At 39.0% G+C, this 23,225-nt stretch overlaps 1 protein-coding gene across 1 annotated transcript in view; it reads right to left on the reverse strand.

The window, feature by feature from the left end:
• The window catches only part of LOC131980340 (collectin-12-like), a 60,916-nt gene that overhangs the window by 18,249 nt on the left and 19,442 nt on the right, over positions 1–23,225 (reverse strand). Inside the window, 7 exon segments of the mRNA XM_059344560.1 lie at positions 986–1,050; positions 1,686–1,795; positions 1,913–2,055; positions 2,180–2,848; positions 4,091–5,134; positions 5,821–5,907; positions 10,283–10,405. Coding sequence (XP_059200543.1) covers positions 986–1,050; positions 1,686–1,795; positions 1,913–2,055; positions 2,180–2,848; positions 4,091–5,134; positions 5,821–5,907; positions 10,283–10,405 — 2,241 coding nt within the window.

Consider the following 23,225-nt stretch of genomic DNA (forward strand, 5'->3'; position numbering starts at 1 on the left):
TTACATTTGTACCCTTTCAAGCTGTTCATTTGACTTGAACTGCTTGAATTTCAATAAAAAAACTGGAAAAATTGGGGTGTTCTAAAACATTTGACCGGTAGTGTATATGCTGTCGGATATCTGCCGTTATTAAAACTTTTTTTACACAATAAATAACACAGAAAATGTTGCTTAGCGTGATAATTTCTTTCTTTTTCAGATAGTCAGCAACTGAATGAAATTGAACAGTAATTATGCTTATTTAGCTTTTTATTTTATGGTTATTTTTTCTTTATTACGATTTCTAGATTTGGCTGACAACGTAATTCATTGTTTGTATAATGTATAACAATAAGTGCACAATCATCAATAAAAAAACGTCTATTTTCATTTCAGCTCAAAAACATTTCAATATCTGCCACTATGTCAGTTATCAATAAATTTCCCTCTGTAAAATCAGTATCGACACTGGCCTCAAAAATCACATATCTGCCTGGCTCTATTATGAAAAGTAAAAGCCACATAAACAACGTAACTAAAAATGATCATCTGCAACCTTATTATGATGATGACAAATTATACACAAGTAAAAATGTCCCCAACAACAACACAGTTTACTCCTGTTTTAGTTACAATGAATGCACTCTAATCACATATATTGTGTGTTAGCACATTATGTAACATGTTTTCAGAGTGCATGGAAAAATTTAAACTCATCTGAAAGAAAACAATAATTTTTTTAGTCCTATAGATAACGTGAGTTAATGGTGCACTTCAGCCTCTTGTGGCCAATATTAGTATTACAGAAAAAAAATGCACCTGCCAAAACATTTTTTTTTAATTGTTCTTAAATCATAAACACAGGAGAGAAAGTACACCAGACTATGAAAATAGATCAACGAAAATAAAATGATATAAAGGAACTGACCGTCAGGGGCCCGTTCACAGATGAAACCGATGCGGTCAGTGCAGTAGAAATCATTCCAGAGTGCATTATGGATGAGGCCAGCACAGTCCTCGCCGTCTTCGTGGCCGTGGGTCCAGTTATCAGGCTGGCCGGGTTTCCACTTCCTGTTAGTCACAACATGAACAATATGTATCAAAGTTGAAGCGTCATACAAGGTGATGAATCATAGAAGCTTGGGAATCAAGTCGAAAATCACTAAAACACATGAACTCATTTTGCTTCACCCATAAGAACCCATGGTGACACCCGTGTAACAAACACTTTAAATCTTCTAGAATCTCCCATATTCAGCTTTATGCTTCACCTTAACTCATTAAATCCCTAAGCGACGTATACATATTTTTTGTTACTAGGCTAAATTAAAACCCATTTAACAATTCTAATCCGTTAATATGGTGTCGTGTGTTGCATTTAACTTGTTCTTGATAAATGTTATGGAGATGCAAAATAAAAAGGCAAATTTGTGTCTCTGTAAGCAGAAAATGTGTCTAGTTTTTTTCTTTTTTTAAATAAAAAATATCATAAACATAAATACCATAAACGGCCATTGTAACATAGATGTCACATCACAGATCTTTGACATTTAGGGGTATTTAAAAAAAAAAACCAACATAAAAAATGTCTTCTATGTGGTCCACTTATAGAACACATCCTTTAAGGACATCTGGGTCTGGGTTCTTATGGGTTAATAATATATTTATAATTTTTTTTATAAAACTAATTTGGAAGGTTTCCTCACTTGAAAACAGGTAAGGTCCCATCCACCCATTTCCAGACATTTTCCTCCTCCTTGTCAGTAAGGCCCAGCCAGAAATAACCTTTTCCATCAATTGCATTTCTCACAAATTGCTACGGATAGAAGAGCAAAAGATATTTGAGAGGATAATTAGTTCAGTTAAAAGAAATTTATGAAAGAATATGTGTGAGAATATATTAAAGTAACTATCTGGGTTTAATTGTATTTACCTGTTCCTCATTGTTGTTAATAATGAGCATGTGAGATGACATGTTAGCACAAAACTTGCTGGACTCGTCAAAGTTGAGCCTCTGAGGACCAGATGAGAAGTAATAACAGCTGTCAGCAAACCTTCTGAACTGCGGTGGGCAACCTGGAACAAATCATAGATACAATTTACATGCAAATCACATCATATGTTATAATAGAATTTGTAAACATGTACTTGAAATGGGCCGTAACTCTATTTTCTACCCAAATTTAATGATTTAACTCACCAGGAGCTGGAGTAGTGGCAACAGGGGGCTGGATCTGTCGGGACACAGAGCCTTGTGGTTCCTCTGCTGGTTTGGAGGGTTGAGGTGGTTTGGAGGGTTGAGTTGGTTTGGGGGGTTGAGGTGGTTTGGGGGGTTGAGGTGGTTTGGGGGGTTGAGGTGGTTTTGGGGGTTGAGGTGGCTTTGAGCTTACAGGGACCTGACCGACCTGAGGCCGCTGAGTTGGCTTGGGAGGTTTTGAAAGTGGAGGCACTGGCGCAGGTAGCCCTGGTAGCCCTGGAGGACCGGGAGGGCCGATGGGACCAACTGGCCCACGTGGCCCCTCAAGTCCTGCAGGTCCTGCGGCTCCCCTGGGCCCCTGTGGCCCTTGTGGTCCTGGCAATCCTGACAGTCCATCCCTACCAGGAAGTCCCTGAATCCCAGCGTCACCTTTTTCACCTGGGTTTCCGGGTCGACCTCCAGACCCTCTGGATCCCTTAGCCCCTGGAACACCCCGTGGCCCATTGGCACCCTTTGGACCTGGGCCACCTGGTGGTCCAGCAGCACCTTTCTCTCCTTTAAGCCCCGCGACCCCCACCACCCCTTTGTCTCCTTTTTCACCTTTTTGTCCAGACTGTCCCACGGGCCCCTGGGGACCCTTGTCACCCTTTGGCCCTTTTGGACCTGGTGGACCTGAAACATATTAACAGCAGACGAGTTAATCAGAATGTACAAAGGTCTCAACATGTTTGACTCATGTTATCAGATACATTATCATAACTGCTTTACATCTGTCCAATGAATCTATTAATTATTAATCTTCTATTTATATAAGTCGCTTATTTTTGTTTTTGTGAAACAAACAAACAAAACACAGATATGGTTCTGTTAGGTCTTAATCATTTATTTGCATTAGCCCAAAATTTGTAGCATTTTTTCCAGACTGAGATACTCTAGTATACTAGCGCGTTATATTTATGTTGTTTATGACAGAATGAAATCAATCAAACAAATCATCTTATGACATGAAACATGTGTAAATTATTATTATTTTCTCAGTCTTCACTCTTGCTTCTGCCTCTTCTTTATCACATACCAATTCAAATAGACATGTGTGAGCTAGATGACCACCATTTAGTCATGAAAGCTGTTTTGCATATTCATAATAACAATATTGTTAATATGTAATATCTGTTTTACTTATTTATTTAGTTTAGTTTTGTTTGTGTTGTTTTTTGTTTCCTGTTCAGTCTATATTCTACTCCTATGTACACTACTGGTCAAAAGTTTTAGAACACACCAACTTTTCCAGAATTTAATTGAAAATTATGCAGTTTAATGTCTCAGTGTACTCTGAAATTAATGCACATTTGCAACATTTAAAATTCTTCATTGAGCATGATAGTGTTTTGAAAGTAAAAAAAATATTCAAAAATCACATTTTATGTTGGACTAAAGGACTAAAAAAAGACACAAAATGACCAAAAAAAGACACAAAATGACCAAAAAAGACACAAAATGACTTACAAAGACACGAAAACAATAAAAAATTGGACAAAATAGCCCAAGACTCCATAGAGTTAAGTTGTTAACCCATTTCTTGTTCCCTGAAAAAGGCCTACTTGTATAATTCTGAAATGTACATTATTTTTCAGTTTTGGTTAAGCTTACCTTTTTTTATTTACCTCTGGCAGTTCACCACTTACCTTTGTACCCTTTCAAGCTGTTCATTTGACTTGAACTGCTTGAATTTCAATAAAAAAATGGAAAAATTGGGGTGTTCTAAAACTTTTGACCGGTAGTGTATGTATTGGATGTCACTGCCTCTGCTTTGCCTACTGCTCTTTGCACTAATTGAAAAAAAAAAGGACAAAAAGAAAAACCAAAGACACATTTGCCACTAATTCCAGAATCAAGTGTATCTTGGAAGCTTACCCTGCAGGATGGTGAAGTTGGTGATGAGCTGTGTGTGCTTGCTGTCCACCAGCTTCATCTCCTCCATCACCATCGAGAGGCTGTTGACCTCTTTGTCCAGCCTGGCTGACAGATCATCTTGCTGTGCACGCAGCTCTTTGCTATCTGCGCTGGCCTCTGTCACGCTAGTATTCAGCCCCAGTATCAGGTCTGAATGTCGCATCACGGTCTCAGCGCAGGACCTCAGGCCGTTCAGGTCGGAGCTGATGGCTCCGAGCAGCTGCGTGGAGAAGCTCACGTTTCCGGTCACGCGGTCCATGTCGTTCTCCTGTCTGTCTAATCGTGCTTCCAGCTCATCGAACTTAGACGAGGTGGCGTTATCGTGGTCTCTCTGGTGGTCCATCAGCTCGTGCAGGTTCTGGCCGTGCTCCTCGTTGAGAGCCGAGGTGTTCTGGATCTGGCTGGCTAGCGTGCTGAGCTGAGCCCCCAAGTCATCCAAAGCTTCTCCGTTGGAACGGGCCAGAGCCGAGTTATTGGCCGCCAAAACCTGGAGGTTCTGGACCTTCTCCTTCAGCCACTCGGTGTCAGCCCGTGTCTGCCTGGCTGTCTGCTGCAGACCCTGATAGTCATTCTTTAGTTTCTGCACCGCCTGGCCTGCGTCTTCCACTGTTTTCTGCAGCGTGCTGAGCAGATTGCGCTGCTGGGCCTGGGTGATGTTCAGTGCGCTGACACTAACCTGGGTCTGGCTCTGCACTTTGACCTGGCCCTGTATCTCTGACTGGAGCCGCGCAGTGTCCTCCTGGAGGTCGTCAATCATGTCCCCGTAGGAGGTCAAGGTCTGGTTGACCCCATGCAGCGAGGCCTCGTTGCCTTGCATAAAACTCTGCAGGGAGACGTGGCTGTTGTGCATGTCGTCTCCTGTGATCTGAAGCTCATCCAGCATGTCTCTGTTTCTGGTTGCCCTGAGGGCGATATCATTCAGTTTGCTCTGTAATTCCTCCAGATCTGACTTGAAAGTCTTGATGTCACTTGTGGCATTAACCGACTTCTTGTCTGCCTGATCATCTGAAAAGGTGACACATATACGTTGACATAAAAACTCTTTTTTAATTTTTTTTATTGTGCTCCTAATTCTGCCCAAGAAGTAAAACTAGTATTTGCACACTGATACAAATGTTTAAATCCATATTGGATCTCTATAATCAATGTGCTTAATGACATCACAGAAATAATCATCCCCACAGAACGCTGAGTAACCTTACTATGAAAAATGATCACAGCCAATAAATGTATAGCCATGGAATGAAAGGATGAACACCCATTGACATCTGCTAGATGAACTTATGACTTTGCATCACGTACATAAAATTAAAAGGTTATGTATAACCTGAAGGGAAATCCTGAAGAGTTTAAAAAGATTTGGAGTGGTTTACTTAACATTTACGTAGTCTAAAACATATAGTACTCCTTTTATATTCTCCTCACTCTTTCAACTAAATGAATACACAGGGGCTGTTATCTATTTCCTCTCTAAAGCTATCTCCTTTGATCTTTTCCCCCCTTTTCCTATAATGTCATGCACTGTTTTTATTTATTCTTTTTCTTTAAATATGTAAATCCCCAGAGGAAATTGGTCGGGTTGGATGTGTGTGGGAATCAGGGTTGGGCAGTGGAGACAATAGTTTGACCATAGCTATTGTAGATTAAAACTCTACATATTTGCAATCTAATTGAATATTAATGAGGCTTACCTAGCTTCTTTAAGTCTGTCTCCACAGCATTAATCTTGCCTCCATAATTCTGCATGCCCTCTGTGACATTATCCATTCTTTGGACCACTGAGAAGAGGAAAGAGAAGGTGTAAACAGACACTCACACATATACACTACAAGCAAAGAGCAAAGTTAATGGACAATATTGTGATGCTGGTGCAGAGTTTTCCATTTCGGTTTGGTAAAAGGGAACCTTGCACGATCAGTTAGACAGATAGGTGACAGAGGTGCAACTGATGATTATATTCATTATTTTTAAATGGTTAATAAATACCCTGTAGAGCATCTATAAACATTATTTGGATATTTAATACTTTATAATGGTTAATAATTGTAATCTGTCTACTTTTTTTGAATGGCTGTTATAAAATTACAATAAATGCTTGTAAAATAAATAGTTTTAAAACTGCTGAGCTCTATTAACCAATAATACGTATATAAACAATGTTATAAATATAACAACATTGAAAAAGATATTATAATCATCAGTTTCAATAATATAATAATAATAATAACAACAACAACAACAACAACAACAATAATAATAATAATAATAATAGCTATACAAATAATGTTTAAAGATGGTTTACAAATGATTTAGTAATCATCAATAATCATTAACAAATACTTAATATAGAATATACTTGTTATTATAAAATGTTATAATAGATGCAATTATTAACTGGTAAATTGCATAAATTAATTTTAAAAATAAATAAAATAATTCATAAATATTATGACCATTTCCTTGTTGTTGTTGTTGTTGTTGTTGTTTTTTCCGTAAATAATTATTAAATAAGGTTTCATTATTTGCCATTTATTTATGATGGTTAGTAAAACTTGTTACTTATACTTCAGTAAAGAATCTGAATATTTCTTCCAGAACTTCTCGATGAATCCCATCAAACCTGAATGTGTAAACAGGGAAGTTATTGAGCCGAGCTGCCTGTGACCAGCAGAGGGCGCTGCTGCTTTCATTCCTCTCCAGTGAATTACTGGAAACTCAAACAGCAATTCTGAACAGGGTAAAAAAAGTTTCCTCAGTTTTTTTCTTTATGTAACCTTGGACACTGTGTATCGATCCTCAATTTTCGGACTACATTCACAAATTCCACTTCAAGAGTAAAAACAATGTCAAACACATGATTAATTCCACACTCTGACTCTGGTTCCACTTTCTCTCCGCTCCGCACATCTGCCACAAGACTCCGTGTCCTCTCCTCCGCCGTTTGTTTTTCTGTCCGTATGTGGGCGTCTAAGAACTGCACTGGAAAACATCCCTCGCTTTCACTGTTATCATTCCAGAAGTGGCAAAAACACAAAAAAATAACAATGTCTTGGGACAAACAAAAACAAGCAGGTTCAGTTTCAAAGAGCTGAAGGTCAGCTGCTGAGAGTTTACAGCGTGACCCTCTAAAATCCCAGCTTCTTTATCTCTTTGAGCACTAAGAATACTATCTGTTGCCTATAACATTCAATCAAGAAACTGAGACCTGCCCCTTAATAGAGACAAGAAATACCTTTCCTCTTTGATGTCTAACATACCTTCTTATCCCCCCTGTTAATCTTTCCATCGAGCTGCAGTCCTGCATTGGAAAAGCATTATGAGTTATATAAGGTTGCTAATTTGAGTAAGGCTTATTGGCTGCTTATTGTGAAGTTATGTGCCATACTTAAGCAGTTACCCAACCTGAAGCTCAGCAGATTTATGCTGCAGATACACAGTGACGCAGCAGGAAACTATTCTAGTCTACTTTTTTTTACAAAATGGGTCATTTGGAGGGCGACGCTGAAGAAACATGTTGATTTGTGCAAAAAACGGTCTTGTTTGTTGTGCGCAGAAGAGAAAAACCCAGACACAGACACCAGCATTCACTGGTTTCCTTGCTATCCTTTCTCACTGTAACTATTTTGGACACTTGCAACCATTTGTGAGTCAACCTGTGGTTCATGAGACAACAAATTGCTACCAAGCCATAAAATCTCCTCTGGGTTGTTAAGCCAGGGAAGTCGCTGCATGGTCATCTGGTAGACATTAGAGCCAAACCACCAAAATCACATGGGCTTCACGCAAACGCAGACCCAAAGCTGGAAACCCAAAACAATCCCGACAGCACTGACATGGCACGATGTGGATCAGATGTAGATCTTAACTTGGAGACTGTATTTTGAATTAAATCATCTCTGACTGCAGTTTTTGTTTGTGAGTTGAGCTGCATGGTTCAACAGTTGTGGCGCCTGTGGAGCAGGTAGGATTTAAATTTTTTTTTTTTGATGGCTATTTTGACAGGTTTTCTATGATTGATTGGATCCACATATGTGTAAGACTGAACAATACATAAAGTGCATTCCATACTGATGGCGCCTGAGATATGTGGAATTCTTTCTGTTTCTATTTAACATTATTGCCCTGGCTCAAAAATGGGTTGCAGCAAGGACAATGTTGCACAACAACTGTGTTTCCAATCTAAAGCTCTGGCCAATCTCAGAAAGACATCAATTCAGTGGAGAGTAAACAATTTATTCTGTCAAGGGAGTCTCTTTAAGGTGTAAATCTTAGGCTGAACTCTCTGACTGGGTTGGATTTAGTTTTTCCATTCTGTTACAGGGAGACAACAAAGAGAGAGAGAGAGACTGCACATTGGGGGGCAGGAGAATAAAAATATCCTCAACATGTTCATTTATTCATATTCCCATTTGGATATTTGGATATTATCTAAAAACATCCTTCCAGATAATTATTGGCTGGATTAAAATGTAGCAGTTTTGCCAGATAAACATGCATGCTGTGAACTCGACTCCAGCTAAGTAGTTTTCAAGAATAGTAATACTGTTTACTGTACCTATGTTATGTGCAGTGGTAGAAGAAGTATTCAGATCTATTACTTAAGTAAAAGCACTTATAGCACACTGTGAAATGACTCCACTACAAGTAAAAGTCCTGCATTCAAAACTAAGTAAAAGTACAAAAGTACCAGCATCAAAATGTCCTTAAAGTATCAAAAGTAAAAGTACTTGTCATGCAGAATGGACCCACTCAGATTGTTTTGTATGTACTAAATATATTATAAGATTATTATTATTATTATTGATGCATTTATGTAAGCAGCGTTTTAATTTTGTAAAGTTAGGGATCATTTAACTTCTTAATATGCTGTTATGGGGTTTAATTTATAATAACAATCATTTTAAACTGATCGTGTTTTTTTATGTTAAATCTCAACCTGAAAGGTAACTAAAGCTGGCAGCTATATGTAGTGAAGTAAAAAGTAGAACATTTGCCTCAAAATGTAGTGGAGAAGTATAAAGTTACATAAAATGTAAACACTCAAGTAAAGTACCTCAAAAAAGTACTTAAGCACAATACTTGAGTAAATGTACTAAGTTACATTCCAGTACTGGTTAGTGACATCAGACCATTTTTGTCTCTTTTTAAGTCAGGAATGGAAATTAGTCATCCTCACCATTTGTTACACTATAGTTTCAGATTGATGAAGTCAGTCTGAGAACAATTAAATACAGAATAAGATGAAAGCTCTACAGGTTGCTTTTTATCCCTTGGCAACTATAATGTTTTTCCCAAATGTTGAACAGATTTTAGGCATTTTATCATCAAATGGCTGGAAAAATAGTACATGAACTGCTGCTACAAATAAAAAGCACCTCAGGGGAGCATGCTCACCGACCCCCCGAGGTTCAGCCCTGTTTACAACGCCAAGCTCCTCCCCTGCAGAGCTATTTGTCCAACGTTTGGCTAAAAACAAGAGAAGATTACTTTAAAGTAACATACCTTATTACAGCCTGTTAGAGCCATTTTAGAGCTGATAAATAATTCAGATTTGTATTTCATAAGTTTGTAGTTCTTTATTGAGGTTGTAGGAATGCCTATTGGTTCGTAGGAACTGCACTCTTCTTATTGGCTGAGATGTGTGTAACGTCATAATTGCTTACTTTGTTTTAATTAGGATTATGGAGACGAGGAGAGCACACTAGTTTTTGACCGTGCTCATAATTGTTATTTTTTGGATTGCTGCAGTTTATTGTTTGTAATGCTCAAATGAAAGGTTTTCAATAAACCCTAAGAAAGAAGCTGTGGGATTTTTTCGGCTTAAGACACACGTCAGCTACATTCTCACGCTCCATAATTGAAGTGTTCGTTTTAAGTAAAACTAGACGGAGCCACACTAACACAGCCTAAACATACACAATTTGTAAGACTGTCAAGACTTTCAAACGACCTTTGGATACTAGTAGGTTAAATAAAGTGGATTTGTGAAGGAGAATCTTGAGAGTGTGGGTTTAAAAAGTCTTATTATTTTATTTTTAGTCATTCTGAATTAGATGCCAGACTAAATGTACTTGAATTTGTGAACTGCAGCTTTAAACCCTTAAAACTACAGTATTGTACAATAAGTTATTTATGCCTGCAGTTCTGACTCACCTTTGTATCCGAGGACGGCCACTGCTATGGTGAGCAGAGCACAGAGCACGTAGAGCATTACAATAGCCGCCCGCAGTGCCCAGTCATTTTTACACTTGGTGCACTCCGTACCCTCCTGAATTCCTGCAACATAAAACATAATGTGTGTCACAAATCCGTCTGCAGCATGCAGTCAGGCTGCTTCATCCTAGTAACAGACGAAAAGCAGTAGTAACTCAAATATTGTGTAACTTGAGCAGGGAGTTAATAAAAAAAAACCAAAGTTGTCATTAAAAAGTGAAGTCAAATGGGATATTTTTTCATTTCATAACTAAGTTTAGTGCTGCGTGTCTAAAGTGGGACACGCTGTGCAGTTCTTCAGCCAAGTATCAATTGAAAACATTTGCCATTGTGAACACGAAGACTCAGTATGAAACTTTAAAAACACTGCACATGTGTTTGCCATACGACACAGAAACCGAAACAAAACAGCACCATTCCACTCTCTGTGTCATTCCGCGTTGCCATCTGACCTAAAAGCACACTGCAGAGGAGTTTTGGGTCATTCATGTCACAGATGTTCACTCAGTCTCAACAATATGTCCTGAAAACCAGCATGTGATACAATGCTAAACAGCGTACTACAGGCAGGATGTTTACTTGACTTCATTAGATCTGACCATGTAGCCTCTGGCGAGCAGAGCAAGAGGGCAGCTGGAGTATATTCACAACAGGCAATAAAGATCTTTCTATCGTAGTACAAACCTTAGATCAGATTATAGGGGAAGGCAGAATTAGTGGAAACCTTTAACACTTTATCAGACAGCAAGGTTATAAAATAAATAGCCTGAGCAAAAACAAAACACTTTGAATTCACTTCTTTTGCCATTAAAACAAACTTGTGGCTATCCAAAATGTGACTTTTAGTAAAACTATGCTTTAATGACATTTTTCTTTCTGGGAATGATAACATTGGACTAACTAAAATAATGCTGAGATCTTAAAATAGGAAGAAACACAAGCAACCCAGCTGACAGTTTAGCCAGACAGCCTGATTGCAACATCTTGATGATGAATGATGCAGGATGTGATGAATCCATATAGACGACTCTCGATTTGAAAATACAGAAAAATAGCTTCACAAAAGGGTTGGATGAACCTATATGCAGCAAGTTTCGTTCGAAAATTGACTCATATTAGATTTGATCCATACAAAATAAAGGAAAAGTGTGTTTTCCAACAACTTCACTGATTTGCCTGATGTGGGCGCGATTATCCTTACAAATGACCTCGTCCTCCAGACCAGTAGTTCTCAAGACAAAATGACCAGAAAAGACACAAAATGACCCCAAAAAAGACACAAAATGACCCCAAAAAAGACACAAAATGACTAAAAAAAGACACAAAATGTCCCAAAAAAAGGAAACAAAATGACCAAAAAAGACACAAATTGACCACAAAAAGACACAAAATGAACAAAAAAGACACAAAATGAACAAAAAAAGACATTAAGTGACCAAAATGACTAAAATACATGAACACTTTAATACAGTGGAGACAGAGCTGACTTCCAAAATGATTTGGCGACCCCTAGAAATCATCTCGCGACCCCAATTGGGGTCCCGACCCCCAGGTTGAGAATAGCTGCTCCAGACCTCCTGCTGCACGGTGAGCCAGATGAAAGAGCACCAGAGTCTAGAGGACTTTAAATGTGTTTGGGTCCTCAACATCAAAGTATTATCAAGCAGCTGCTGTCTTGTGAGTGAAGGTGCTCTAAGAAATTACTTTTGTTGCTATTTCAACTCAATTATGTGCATAGATGCTTCCTAACTTAGCTGCTATTTTCTACCTGCTAGGTCAACCAGTGCCAAAGGTCTGGTGAAAAGCCATTAAAAACTTGAGTTGTGCTTATAAAACACAAGTTTGTCACAGCACATTGTAATAGTACAGAAACTTAAAGAGGTTTATCGTGGTACTTTAAGTTAATATTGGTTGACTCTGCTTCTCCAGACTTTTTGATTGAAGATTTTTGTTCCATATTTGCTGCTGTTTCTCTGTGTTTTGTTTTTTTTACTCCTCCCCTTCATTTGACTAAACTTTTTTCAGGACTGTTTTTTCCCCAATTTGATGGATTAGAACAGCCATAAACAGCACAAATCATAAGCATTTGTGCAGTGTTGAGACATTGCCTCAGAATCTGCCTGGCCTGCATCTGGAGAGCGTGCTGATGTATGACATTATGTGCAAAGAAGCTACGGCTACTGTAGCACTTTATTTGGAGTTTCAGTGCAAACGTGCAAGCAGCCTGTTGCAGTTACTATATATATTCTATATACTTTGTATGCAAAATTTGTAAAATTTGTTATTAATTCTTATTTTATTGTATTCATCTCATAAATCTCAATATTACACACTGGAGTCTCTGTAACAAAAGCAATTTTTCCCTGGGGATTATTTAAGTAATTCGGATTCTGAGTCTGATTAACCAAAAGTGAGCACGCCTAAATTGTCAAAATCCTTCACTGCACAGAAGAACAGTGCACAACTATTGCATGTGTGGCAGGTAAAATAAAGTTGATCTGTGTTTTTTTTCTTGGTTAACCCATTGAAGCCTGGAAAGCGAATACGTTGTTTTGTAGTATTTGTATAAGCTCTCAAATACTTTTTGAATTTCATTTCTATCTGCTACAGAGGCTGAAAAATATATTATTTAGTAGAAGCGTTGACGCTTCTGTTGAATTTCCAGAAAAACTTCAGGTTTTAGGGGGTTATTTTAAAATCGCCCAGAGGTTTTGCAGGCGTTTCAGGCCTCAATGGGTTAATCTGGCAGTTTGAATGCAACCTGCTGTTTTTATTCCAGCCCATTCAAGTTGGCATTTGAGGCAGGTTTACTGTTTCCACTTGGGGAAGCTACAAAGGGCCCCCAGCTGGACTGACATCTTCATATGACGCATCAGTGCCAGAGGCCTTTCTCTGTCCCTTTAAGTCATGTCACCCATGATGGGACTGAACGTGCAGCCACAAGTGGCTCCATCCTTCCCAGTCAGGGGTGGGCCGGGACCACCAGAGGGGTATTAGGGGGTTTGGCCTCTCAGCCTTGGACCCACACATCTGTGCAAACATCACGTCTGACCACCTCAAAGGGGCCCAGCCTTGGACCCAGACATGGATATGCAGGCCACTGTTGTCCTTATGTGTGCTGAGAGTCTCATGTTGGGAGCCAGTGTGCAGAGCTCCATCAGAGAGCCCCCCGCCCCCCCCCCCCCCCCACCCCCCCACCGCTCCCAACCACATGCTGCTTAAAGGACAACATCACACCATGTAAACAAGCAGCTAGCCGTCTGCAGGTTCTGGGTCAAGAGTGAATTTCTGTGTTCATTGGAGTTTGACCATGATGGCTGTATCATTTTTGGTCTCTGATCTTTTCAGGGTCATTGAATTTCAAATACTTTCCCACAGTCAAACCCCTTTCTCTCATGCTTTAACCATTCTACATACTTCAATAATTAACTTTTCTACAAACCCCCCACTACTGACATGCAAGAACAGATCCTTTGAGGCACAATGCCCCCGCATACTTTTGTTTGCTTCACTGCATGTAAAATTGTTTGATTGAAAACAATCAACACATAGAATGAATCTTAAAAGCAGCCTTATCATGACCACAACACGACTATTTACAGTACAGGCCAAAAGTTTGGACACAAACCTTCTCATTCAATGCGTTTTCTTTATTTTCATGACTATTTACATTGTAGATTCTCACTGAAGGCATCAAAACTATGAATAAACACATATGGAATTATGTACTTAACAAAAAAGTGTGAAATAACTGAAAACATGTCTTGTATTTTAGATTCCTCAAAGTAACCACCCTTTGCTTACTAGAATATAAGACATGTTTTCAGTTATTTCACACTTTTTGTTAAGTACATAATTCCACATGTGTTCATTAATAGTTTTGATGAATCTACAATGTAAATAGTCATGAAAATAAAGGAAACGCATTGAATGAGAAGGTGTGTCCAAACTTTTGGCCTGTACTGTATGTCATCAGTATGCAGTCTAAAACTGGCTGAATATATTCTGTAATTCAGATATTTGACCAGTAAGAAAAATATGTGGATGAAATCTCTATTTCTGCTGCTTTTATTTTGATGTGTGACAATGTTATAGTAGTGCAAAAGGCCTACAAAATATGTGAAGTACTCTTTTCAGACTGGATTTAAAGGTTGCAACACATGGGAAAGACCTGACAATCAGTGTATTTACAAACCTCCATAGTGAGAGCGCAGAAATGGAAAATGCTCAGTCACCTCACCTTAACTGTCAGGACTTGGTCTATGAAGTTCCCAGAGTTAACACCGCTCCTATTTAGCACACCCTGTACTGTACATGCTCTGGCAGAGACAGGTTACAAACTGTCATGTTCTCACAGCAATAATGCTTCCACTAAAATAACATGGAAATGTATTCTGGGCACAGCAGCCAATAGTTCCTTCCAGGGTCACAACATTTTCCCGCTGCTTGTCACTGTTGAGTGTTTTTGTTCCCCTCTGAGGGATTTTGGTTAAATAACCATTCTTACAGCGATGTGCTGCGCAGTAATGATGAGAAGCTTTCAAAGTAGCTGCAGTATTCTGTTTCACACAATCTAGAAAGAAAATAAAACTACTGGGTTTGAACTAAATGTGATTTGAGGAGTTCTTTGATGGCTTTCCATTCTCATAATTACATCTACAGAGGATGTAAGAATATGTTAAGGTAATCATTTCTGAGACTAAACTCATACTATCAGTGGCGGTTCTAGACCAGTTTTACTGCAGGGGGCCAAGCAGGGGCCAGTGTTTAATCAGAGGGGCACATTAAAAAAACGGCAAAATAACATTTAAGCATTCAAAACCTTTATTTTAGCTCATTTAAAAATCTCATTTAAGTATATTTGGAAGATACAAATACATTGATTGAAACAATGAGACTAACCAACAATAATTATTTTTGCACGACAATGATATTTCTCATTTTTGTGCACACTTACTTTTTTTTATTTTGAAAGTGCAGTATAGTGAGAATGATCTTCTTTTATATACACAGGCTTTTATTTCACAATTAAACTATTATTCAGTGTATACATTCTGGGTTCCTTTTGTGTACAATGAGATATTGTTTGAACAGAAAGTAGGTAAGGATTGTTCTGTCGTTCATCGTTATAAATTGATCATTTTTTTATTAATTTGACACAGGGGCCAAAGGGTTCTTCACAGGGGCAGTGGCCCCTGTAGGCCCCTGTGTAGAACCGCCACTGCATACTATCTATGATATATTATTCTGAATATGATAATCAAGAAGGCTACAGCAAAAAGAGAACCTCAACATCCAAAACTCACCAACCATCATTTCTTCTGTGCGTGTACTGCTTTCTCAGTTTAGTGTTACAGCCCCCCATGATGCACCTCACTAGTCAGTAAGTGTGTCATGTTTCATATCCAAAGGGCCGCTGAGACTTCTTGCTGTCTACGCACAAACTACCACAGTACATAAACATGCTGACACATACATGTCACGAGCTGACTGAAAACACATTTCTAAACTAAACGGCCCGGTGCAGAACACGGGGGGGGGGGGGGGGGGGGGAGCAGAGCCTGGTGAGAGTTAACAGCTGGACGGCGGCCAGGACGGTCCAATCAACAAGCTGGAGTCGGGCCAGATTATCCCTGAGAGGTAAATAAATGGCAGAAAAGCCTAGAAAGAGTAGATTGCATTTATCTAAAACTACTTTTTAGCCATGCTAGCAGTTTGGCATTGTTTGTCTCATGGCTTGGTCTACCACTTTGGTACAGACTATAATATATCAACAATTAGATAGATTACCTAGCCTGGCTAACACCAGACTAATCTCAAATGAGATTAGTCTGGAAACCAGCCGTTCATTTCTCCGTAGAGGAGGTGTGGTTTACGATCCTCCGGAGCCGTTTATTGGGCGCTTAGAATGTCTATCAAAAGCGTCTGTAGGCAGCTCTTAGCCAATCAGATCAGTTATACCAGATGACGTAGTAGAGCGACAGAAATGGATGTTTGTTGTGTGTGTGTCTGTGAGAGAGTGTTGTTTGCTGCTTTGCTTCTCCAGTTCTCGCTTTCTGCAAGATTATTTATTTTCACGCTTTATTCCCCCTCATGTCATTCAGCCACACACATCCACTGATTTTATGGGCAATAAACAAGCTGCTGCGGGTCTCTGGGGGCTCCGCTGTCCCCCGGCTCGTAGCCAGATCTCCGGCGTTACGGTAGCGGGGCTAATAGCTATTAGCCCCGCTACCGTAACGGCGGTGATCTCAGCGGAGCCGCCAAGAGACCTTTCGCCTTTCAACTTTCGCTCTAAACTATTTAAAACACCATCTACAGCTAAAGAGAGTTTCGCGTCTGCAGCAGCCATGTTGGATCTGCAAGAAAACTACAAAACTACAAGCTTCCGTCTGCCGAGTAGTACGCGTCATCGTCTTGCCGTCCCTCCCCGTTCTGTGATTGGATCCCTAAAACAGGGCTAAGAAACTGCCTTGGTTGCCAGACTGCCTGGAGGTTCGAAATGAAATTCGAGCGCGTAAGGCAGTATGGGTATACCCAGGCTATAGATTACCATTCATGGTTTCCAGAGGATTAATCCTAATGACTTTGGGGATCTTTTACTCTAACGCCTCAGAAGGTTGAAACTTTCACAAATCGAATAAGTAAGTTTAACATCCATGAGAGGGATTGTGAAAACATTTGGTGCAGACATTCACAATGGTGTCACTTTGTGTTGAAAAGTGGTGGAGACATAAAGGCCCTGATGAAAATATTTTGTTAAGTGATCTGATGTAACTCTGTTATGCACCTATGTTGGTATATATGTATGTACAGCTACTTTGTGTATACTGAGTAATTTCTATGTTTTATTCTCTTTATTTCTTATTTATTTAAGTTTTATTACTATTATTTTCTTTTGGGTTTGAGTTGAGTACTACTGTGAGTGTATAATGTGAAAAGCAATAAAAAAATATTTGAATAATGTATATATATGGGCATAAATGAACATACATATCTTTATAAATATATGTGCCAGTAAGGGGAAATGGGGGAGGTAGTGGGAGGGGGGCCAGCGGAAAAAATAAGATGTTTAATGTATGACTCGCTATATTATATGTTAACATGACAAAATTCAATAAACACAATGTTAAAAAAAACAACTTCCACAGCTGCAACTGATTGACATGTGCATATTTTTTGGGTCATGCTAGAATCTATAGGCTGGTAGCGTTATTTTTAAGGTTCTATTTTTGGACATTATGGATTTGTTTCTTCTATATGTATATTGCATTGTATGTTTTCTTATTGTGGAAATAAACTTTTCTCAAAGCATCCTTATGTGTTAGTTTACATTTGGTGCAAGCTATTTTTTCACATTATGCTTTTAAAAAGTGATAAAGGTACAAATCTGCCTTTTCAACAAGTGGTGGGGATATGTCCCCAGTATAAACAATACTGATTTTACCCTTCAGGGAGAATTGTAACAGCTTTGGTTCTCCATTGACATCTAGCACAATCATCAGGTCAGAAATTTAACTTGCCCAATATTTTGCATTATGGCGAAATACCTGTAAAACTAACTACTACTCTGATAAACGTAACACCTGTTGAATACACGCAAGTTAGCATTGTTAGCATTGTTAGCTTGCTGACACCGGCATCGATCACAAAGCAGCACTGTGCAGCCTCACAGAGCTGCTAGTGTTGGTGTAGCCTGAGCAGTTTTGGTCAAAAATGGACAAAGACACTTTTTGAAGAAACACTTGCCAGCAGCAGTATATAATGTGTGCAGCTTTCACACTGGTCAGATACATTACAGCAGGTCCTCCAAACAGAATTATCTCTGTTGTTACTGATGCTAATAAGAAGCTACGCTCAGTTGTGGTGTAGAAGCAGAGAAACTAGGGAAGAGGCAGAGAGAGAGAGATGGGGGCCGTCCAGTGTGGTGTCTGTAGAACAGCTGTATTTCATTTGGACTCTGACTCAGTCAAAGAAAAAAAAAATCTCAACACTTATTCCCTTATTCCATGTACCTGCCATTAGACTGCATGCCCCGTCTCACTCCTGGCTGGCAGTGGAAACTTCCATGGCAACACAAAGAAAGCCTGTACCGACTTGAGCCTTTTTGTGTGAAGAGCCTTTGTGCGGAGTGTTAAAACTATATTATATACAGTAACTGGGTGGCTCCCACAGCCGGATATGGTCACAAGCCAAAAACCAGTAGTCTCATAGACAGGCCACGACTCCCTGCTCCACCTGGATGGAGTCTGGCGGATTACAATGCTGCCAAATTCTGTGTTTTCGTCTCACATTTCCACAGGGAACACATATTTTTCTTTTCAGTGGTCACGCTGCTATGTGTCTACAAATGTACAAACTGTCAAAACTACAATTACATCTAATTGTGGCTCCAGTTACAGTTTGTAATTTCCATAATCAGCTTTAGTTTCAACAGATCTTCAACAAATCAAAACACACACAAGTTGACACATAAATGTATATAAAACAAACCACAGTGGATCATTTTCAGAGTAAAAACAGCAATAATGTTTTTGCCATTCCTGAGCAAATTTACTGAATTACATTATGACATCCCACTTGAATAAAGACTTACAATAAATGTGTAATTCTGTGGGTAAGACATTTAATGCTGATGTCATAGTTAGGCATCCATTCAAAAATATCTCATGGTCCACCAAGCTACAACCAGTTGTGTCAGTGGCATTTCAGCATCCTCTAGACCAGTAGTTCTCGACCTTATTGAGTCGCGACCCCCAATTTAACATGCATGTTGTCCGCAACCCCGGCTCACTGAACACAATCTCACGCGCACAGCTCAGATCACCCAAAAAAGACACAAAATGACCAAAAAAAGGAAACAAAATGACCAAAAAAGACACAAATTGGCCACAAAATGATCAAAAAAGACACAAAATAATCAAAAAAGACACAAAATGACCAAAAAAAGAAACAAAATGACCAAAAGAAATACACAAAATGACCAAAAAAAGACACAAATTGACCAAAAAAGAAACAAAATGACCAAAAAAAGACACAAATTGACCAAAAAAGAAACAAAATGACCAAAAAAAGACACAAAATGACCAAAAAAAGAAACAAAATGACCAAAAAAAGGAAACAAAATTCTCAAAAAAGACACAAAATTCTCAAAAAGAGACACAAAATGACCAAAAAGACACAAAATTATCAAAAAGAGACACAAAATGACCAAAAAGACTAAAACACATTAACACATGAACACTTTAACACAGTGGAGACAGAGCTGACTTCCAAAATGATTTGGCGACCCCCAGAAAATCATCTTGCGATCCCAATTGGGGTCGGGACCCCAAGGTTGAGAATAGCTGCTCTAGACCAGTACATCACAATCTTTATAGCTTGTGTGATGTCGAGTTGTGACCTCTCATCACAGGATACGGCCTTAGCTGGAACTTGAGCTCTGCGCAGTTCAAACTCAGAGAGATTTTTCCTTTTTGAACCAGATTTCTAGAATGTGTCTAGTATATCATATGAAAAAAGCAAAAATTGGCAAAATGTATAAATTAAATCATTTTCATGGTTCTTATGAATGCTTGCACACCCGAGCAGAACATTCATGCAGAAGAAAAAACATTTGGAAGGTTTTCACCTGCAAAAATATAACTTTGACCTATTAAGTCCTTTGTTCCAGCTGATGTCAAACCTCCAGGGCATAAGCCTCAGATAGCTTGCACCAAAATGGGTAAATGTCCTAATATTTTGGTTTCTCAACATCCAATATTGTATAATAAACTAAAGCAAAGACTACCTCACCAACCAGTGTTTGAAGTGAGCCGTTACTCAGCAAAAATTCAATCCATTGACAATTTAGCAGATGATTTTTTTCAAGCGGCGTACATTTGAGAGTTCGTTCAACACAAGCAAAGATCAAGTCAAAAGACAACAGATGAGTAAGTGCCATGGGTGCTATTTAAATGCTGAATCTGTCGACCGAGCCATATTTGGGTATTCTGGTTTCAGTAGAGCCCTTAAGCCAATTTTGTTTCAGCCAGCTTTCATTGACTGAAGGTAAAACAGTCGATGTGGAGAGCAAAAGCGGCATTACACATCGGCCAAAATACACTCCCTGGAACCCAATGCCTACCATCTGATTTTAACTTTAAACTCCAACTCCACTCTCACATATTAGGTTGCTAATCTGACTTTGGAGAGGAAGTCTTGGCCTGGTTATCTGTTATTCAGATATTTGCTATTTGATAAGCTTGAACCCCAGAGATATCAGCCCTTGCCCCCAGAGGTGAAATCATTGTCAGACCGGTTGATTAATCCTTCGGTCAATCTCAACCATGAATGTGCAAAATTTCATGGCAATCTAACAATTACTTGTTGAGATATCATCATTGTTTAGCAGACGATTTAGAGTTTAGTTTGGTATTTCCTGTCAGCAGACATGTCCATCTTCTCCACTTCAATTTCGGTAAATAAAGTGACCTAACTGATTGATGCTCTTCTCTTTTGCAATGCACTGCAATTTAATCAGATAAGATGGATGTAATGTAGTTATTTATCTTCCAAACTGCAGCTGGGGGTTGAAGAAGTAGAAGTGGTGCTTCTGAGTTCATTCTTAAGGCGACGTTGAACCTAAAACTGGGCTAACAAGGCGTGCTGGGGTCGTGGTGTCCCCCTCTGGCCCTTATAGCTACCCCAGCATTAACAGTCGCCAACTGGAATGTTAACAAGTAAACACTCTCCAACAGGGGAAGTTACCACTGAGACAAATTACTAAGACATTAGGGTCCTTGAATTGCTGAGCTAGCCTGGACCATGTTTTTTTTCACTTGCTGCTAACAGGTTTATGACACTTTAAATTGGGCACCGGTCCTCGACGACATCTGGACCTTGTTACTGTGGAGCCAAATCAAAGGACGCATGCAAACATTTGATACATAATCCCTTCATGCCAAGCTGCATAAGTGTAACGGGCTACGTTTTTTTCTGTGGTCTATTTTGGGTGTTTTTATAAGAAACCCTCTCAGTGGTGCTCATGATGAGTAAGGAGATCAGCGGTTTACAGCCGACACAGATCTGTATGTTGGCTTGTTTAAAGAAAATAACACATGGATGGCTGCATGTCTGAACAGGATGAGATGCCCTCATTACACGTACTCACACATTCACACAGAACACACGTTTCCTGAAGCTGACAAAGCTGAAGAGTCCTTTGAAGGCCTTGGCTACAGACCGCAACATAAACACCATACTGAGATATACAGAACAATATGGACCAGCGTCTCTGGAAAACATCCGTCTCAGCATGCCGTCATCCCTCAAGTCTTAAACTATATAGGCCTGCAAAAAACGTACTTAGGGACTGTGCAAAAATGATTAAGGGAAGAGGAAGGGAAGAAAAAAATCACTGAACAGAGTATCTTTGAAGCTTTTATCATCCAAGTTGCATTCATCCTCTGTTAAATTTATTGTGATGATCAAGTAGTTATGCACAGAGACTGCTTTCATTTTGGTATTTGATGCTGCGCTTTTCTAAAAGACCTGACTGTGAGATATGTCTTCCAACACAGCCAGCTCTGTGACTGAGGCATCATGTCATTGACCTGAGGAGCAGTCAGACATCTGATCTCATACATATCAGTGTAACATTATCTGATATAATTCATATATATACAGTATTTTCAATAAGCAGGATCCCAGGCGTTTCAGCCATTCTGCAGCTGTAATAACCATTAACACAGCAGCTCTTTATTCAAAAATCGATGTAATGTCAAAGATATTAATAATGCTGGGGATGGTCTTGCTTTGGCGGAACAGAAATGCATTTAAACAAACAAATATTTGTCTTTTTTTTCTGAATAATTTAAGATTTAAGATAATTATCTCAGGATTCTGAGAAAAGTTTTCATGGAAAAACAAATCTGCTCTTTTTTTTCCTGAATGAAAAGAACAATGTCATTATTGCATTAATTCAGAAAAACAGCAGAATTCTCAAAATTCTGAGATCATCAACTCATCAACTCATAATTCAGAAAAAAGTTTTTTGTCAAGTTAATGTATTAGAACTTCTGTAACTTGTTAGCAAAATATTGCTAAACATTTCACCCCCCCCTCCCCAAAAACACTTTTCATGCAGTCCCTTAATATATATTTTTGTCTTTTGCTTTTTTCTTTTGAATCTGAAACTATTTTATGTCAGTGTTTGAAAATTATAAAAGTTTTACTTGATAAAAAAATATAGTTCCATATAGTATCCAATATAGTTTAAAATCTCACTGCATTCTTGCCTATCACCACCTGCACTTTATGCCATTTATAAACATTTGAAGATTATTTTTTCTCTGAACAGTTTATATAATTTCCAGTCCCTAAAGTACCCTGGCACACTTATCGGATAGTTGATGGTTCCGTGGAAGTTGTGTAACAACTCGAGAAACATTTGGAAATAATGAACTGATCAGTTGATAGAACCGTGGAAAAGGAGAAAAATAACATCCTTCGGTGGAACAGAGCTCACTATTGAGAAAAAAACTTTACGGGGCATTTCTCGTTAGCTGAGCGAGCTGCTGTTTTTTTTCTCAAAGTGCTAAAAGGCACAAACAGAGCCTAATTGGTAGAGAAAACAGTTAGATGCCCTATTAAAGGAGGGATTCGGATCCAATGAAGCAGTGAGCATGGACTTGATTAGATCTGGTTTTGTCATCCCATCTGTGCCTGGTTAGAAGAAGACAGACTATGACAAACGGGTTCTTTATCGTAATCTCAAGAGACAGACTTTTAAGCACGCAAGTGTGCCTCATAAACAAAGCTGGGCCACTGTATCAGGGAGACTCTGTGAGGCAACAGGATTGGATATCAAATAAGTCTTTGTGTTCCAGTCAGCAGTTTCCAC

This window comes from Centropristis striata, chromosome 11, assembly GCF_030273125.1.
Source record: "Centropristis striata isolate RG_2023a ecotype Rhode Island chromosome 11, C.striata_1.0, whole genome shotgun sequence".
NCBI classification, from domain to species: domain Eukaryota; kingdom Metazoa; phylum Chordata; class Actinopteri; order Perciformes; family Serranidae; genus Centropristis; species Centropristis striata.